Source organism: Uranotaenia lowii, chromosome 1 (genome assembly GCF_029784155.1).
Source record: "Uranotaenia lowii strain MFRU-FL chromosome 1, ASM2978415v1, whole genome shotgun sequence".
In the NCBI taxonomy this organism is placed as follows: Eukaryota; Metazoa; Arthropoda; class Insecta; order Diptera; family Culicidae; genus Uranotaenia; species Uranotaenia lowii.
The window spans coordinates 135,632,602-135,637,210 of NC_073691.1; the positions used below are offsets into that span (position 1 = coordinate 135,632,602).

The following is a 4,609-nucleotide window of genomic DNA, read 5'->3' on the forward strand; positions in this document are numbered from 1 at the left end:
TTGACCCTTGGGATATAACGATTTTTTATCGGTAGAATTTTCTAACATTTCTTCGAAAATATCAACTTGGTATGAACTTGTTCCTAAGCATTCAACCCGCGTCTTCTAGCGGTGGAATATACTTTGTAATCCTACATTTTGTTCGATATTCATTCGCTGACACATTGTTGTTTGCTTGTTCGAAAAATTTATTCAGATTCTGTGTTACACATATTATTGAGACTGTATTGACAAAGCTGTCCGTGGTTGGCAAGTTGCATACCATTAATATTTTTAAACCGCATAAGACAGACCTATAAATACTGGCTAAGCGAATAGAGTTCTAACAGTTATCAAAATGAACAGGATTTTCAACTTTTTAGTCATTATTGCGATGATCGGTGTCTTTGGTCAGGTTAGTTGATTGATTGTTTGATTAAAGAGACTTTTAAAAGGTCAGGTTTCTTGTGAAAGCAAACTTTAAAATGTTTTAACTATCCATGGTTTTTTTTAAACTTTTTTTTTTCCTTCGATAGGAGGCACCACCTCGGAAATATACCGAGGCACATTTGCTAGAAGTACAGCAACTAAACCAACAATGTGCAACAGAGAACAACATTTCGAATGACACCATGCTACAATTTATGAATAATTCTCCAGGCGGAAAGATCCCGGAAAGTCGTTCGTTTTCGTGTTTCCTTGGCTGCGTTTATCAAGCTATGGAATATGTGTCCCCCGATGGCCAAATCTTGAGGGAAAGTATTAGGGAAAAATGGACAACCGTTTATACAAGGGAGTCGGTTGAAAAAGTTCTCAATTCGTGTGGATCCGTCGGGGGAACAGATTTGTGCGAAAGATCTTATAGTCTGTACTCTTGCTATGACGATATCAAAACGGTCGTTGAGCCAATCGTAAAAATTGATTAACCCAATTGTGAGTGATTAGAAAGCCTTAAAGAGAATTTGGAAAAAAATGGTCATCATCAGTGTTCTTAAAGTAAAATTTGAATTTATGCATAGAATTTGGTGTTAAATGTAAATATTGACAAAAGTAGATACATTTCCGAAATTAAATGTAGCGATTTTTATGAACTGAGAAGAGCCTGCTATCACTATACACAGCAACAAATTTCTAAAAGTATACGGAATCTTAAATAGTACGAAAGATGTAATTTTTCTCGAGTGTAATCCAAATAAGATGTGATTTTAAATTTCTTTTGATGTTATTTCAGTCTGTTTTCAAAAAGTGATTAAAAATAATTTTATTTGCTATAATTGTAGATTCTTTGATTTAAAAATGAAATCATAAATTTGGTAAAATTATATCTGTTTGATTTAAAATTTAATGAAAATATTTGCATTTACTTAAAAAGCGCGGTTTCATCTTAAAATCACTAAACATTTTCAATCTTAGATTTTATTCAATCAAACTTCCTCTTGATGCTTTTTCGTTGGAACTTTAAGTTATGCCTATTTAAATTGGGGTAAATTTTTCTATTCGTGTAGGGCCAATTGTCCTATTTGCCGCTGATAGTGTTCGTGATATTACGCAGGTTGTTTCACCAACACTTTTCAGTTTTGGGACAATAAATCTCAAAAACGACTATGTGTGTCGACCGGCTGCCCGTTTTTTGTACCGATAGTTTTTGAGGTTAATTGTCCCGTCTCATCTGTGCACGCTCAGAAAGTGTGCGTAAGAAATGTCAAAAACAACTTTATAGGCGTAACTGAGTTGACCGTGTGTGACAAATCGGTGAAATTTGTTTTACGTGTAGGACTTCAAAATGAAACAAAAACGGTCATTCAGTTGGGCGAAACTTCCAGGCATGGTTGGTCCGCACTTCTCAAATCCGACAGTGCGCTGTGTAAATCGCACCGTTATCTTCTACGATTTGTAGAGCACCACACTTCATTCCGAAATGCTCTACATTCGTTTCCGAGTACAGCCGAAGCCAAGTGCCGAGCAAAACCGGTGCCCCAATAACAACACTACTGTGTGAGCAGGAGAAATCCCGAAACACACAACTGAAGTGCATTTTTTCCATCTCTTCCTACCACAGTAGCAAACAAACAGCACGAAACGATATTGCTTCTTCTTCTTCCTTTTCTTGTTGGGAAAGAACCAAGCCTACTGAGTTGCTTTAGCGCTGCTCCACTACACTTAATGTGATGATTTTTTTCTCTTGCTCTCACCCTGGCGAAGCGTTCTCTTGCTCTTTGATTGGGTATACGCCCGGCGTCTTAACAGAGCAGGGCAAGTGTTCCAGAACGAAAAGTTCACTGAGTTGCATTTTTCAAGCCGCTCGGGGAGAAATGGACAACCATGCTTCCAGGCATGATGAATCTTGATATGGTGGTCTCATTTTGGCATAAAGTAGACGAGGTTTTAATGCGGAGAAGGGGGCGAAATGCAGCCGAAATTTGACAGCTGGCTGCTGGCAGGCTGGGATGCCAGGTGCTCTGATTTTTTGTAAAACACGAAGTTTTGACAATCATCAAGATATTGTTAAGACAAAGATTTCGCCTTGATTCTTGCAAATATGATACTTACAAAGAATCGATTAAAAAAATTTCGGCTAAGTTCCGGGCTGGTAAGCAAAGCTGGAAGACGTTGGATCAATAAACGACGGTGTCAGCTTTGTCGGTAGCGGTGAGTAACATTAATTATGCATTAGTTATGACAAATTTATGCTTATTCTAAACTTTTTTCTTCAAAGAGCTGTGTAGAAGCAGCAGAAAGTCAACAAATCGGATGGTAACATAGCGGGGCATCACATTCCATCGTCCGAGAAGCGGCTGGCCTTCCTGCGGGAACACCCAATCTTTATCGAGATGAAACAGCTACTTCGGGAGGACCCCCGTCTGTTGCCATCGCTGCTCCAGAACATCCAATCGAATAATCCGGATCTCATGGGTATCATTTGGGAAAACCAGATGAAGTTTTAGGCACTTTTGAACGAGGGAACCGATGAGCTGAAGGGTAGTGGAAAGGGCTGCGTCAGCGGTGGCAGTGACGTAGCGCAGAATGTAGCCTCGATTGCCGCTTCGATGGTGAACACCCTGAGTCCGACCTTGATGCCAACGATCGGACAAGCAACATCCGGTTTAGGATTTTGGTTGTTTGGTCCACCCTTAACCCTCATCCGCATTAGATTTCATTACCCTAATCAGCACTAGGAGTGTCAATTTGACACTCCAAGCTAAAAGCGTCATTACTCTTTTTATATCTAACCAATTACAATGAAACTTATATCACTAGAAACCTTGTAACGTCAGTAAAATATGTTTAGAACATTATATATAGCTAAAGCTTATAGTTTTCTCGCTATTCAGCATGAAAGAAAAAAATCCGAAAAAACATGCCTCAGGAAAAGTGCTGTAGTTCATATATTACACGTCCAAAAAATATTTGCTTCATGCATATTAAAGCTGAAGTTAATGTCTACATCATGAAGCCAAGAAATATTTTTTTTAAATTTTTTTTTAATGAAATGGTCACAAAAAGTTCAAAAAAGTGGTCTGAAAAACCTACTTTTCATTAGATTGCTAGTAAAAACTGTTTGAGCGGTGGTAAAGGTTTTGTAAAAATATCATTACAAATTTTATTCTTATTCTGACATTTTGTTGTCTTTAGATTTTAATGCAACAAAATTGAATGTACTGGAATTTTTCAAAGTTGACTACTTTGCGCAATTTTTTTACAATTTGAAATTTCATTTGTTTTTGTAGTCCACCGTCAGTTTGTACCCGGATTTTCAGTGATTTTACTTTGTTTGGACCAATAAAAAGATTATTCATTGGAAAGCACATTTGATCTACATTCTAGTGAGGTGCAACAATTCACGCTGAGAGATTTCACAAAAATATGAAAATTATAAACGTAAAATCATTCCTGAATTTCCTTCGCTCTCTGCCCGAATCAGCACCCAATGTACCTACTCGGAGAGCAAACAAACTCGTTTTGCTGGACGTGCTGCTTGTGGTTCTAGAAATTCAGGAATGATTTTACGTTTATAATTTTCATATTTTTGTGAAATCTCACAGCGTGAATTGTTGCACCTCACTAGAATGTAGATTAAATGTGCTTTCCAATGAATAATCTTTTTATTGGTCCAAACAAAGTAAAATCACTGAAAATCCGGATACAATCTGACGGTGGTCCACAAAAACAAATGAAATTTAAAATTGTAAAAAAATCGCGCAAAGTAGTCAACTTTGAAAAATTCCCGTTAATTCAATTTTTGATGCATCAAAAAGCTAAAGACAACAAAATGTCAGAATAAGAATAAAATTTGTAATGATATTTTTTCAAAAGCTCTTCCACCGCTCAAACAGTTTTACTAGCAATCTATTGAAAAGTAGGTTTTTCAGACAACTTTTTTGAACTTTTTGTGACCATTTCATTAAAAAAAAATTAAAAAATATTTCTTGGCTTCATGATGTAGACATTAACTTCAGCTTTCATATGCATAGGGCAATTTTTTTTTTTTGGACGTGTAATTGAACTACAGCAGTTTTCCTGAGGCATGTTTTTTTCGGATTCGGAACTATAAGCTTTAGCTATATATAATGTTTTAAACATATTTTACTGACATTACAAGGTTTCTATTGATATAAGTTTTGTAGAAGTT

General features: G+C 36.6%; 1 protein-coding gene across 1 annotated transcript; it reads left to right on the forward strand.

The window, feature by feature from the left end:
- Positions 1–288: 288 nt before the first annotated feature.
- Positions 289–1,052, forward strand: LOC129740303 (general odorant-binding protein 57e-like). Its single transcript, XM_055731942.1, has 2 exons — positions 289–394; positions 516–1,052. Exons 1-2 carry the CDS (start codon positions 338–340, stop codon positions 903–905), a joined length of 447 nt encoding a protein of 148 aa, XP_055587917.1. The 5' UTR covers positions 289–337; the 3' UTR covers positions 906–1,052.
- Positions 1,053–4,609: the final 3,557 nt, after the last annotated feature.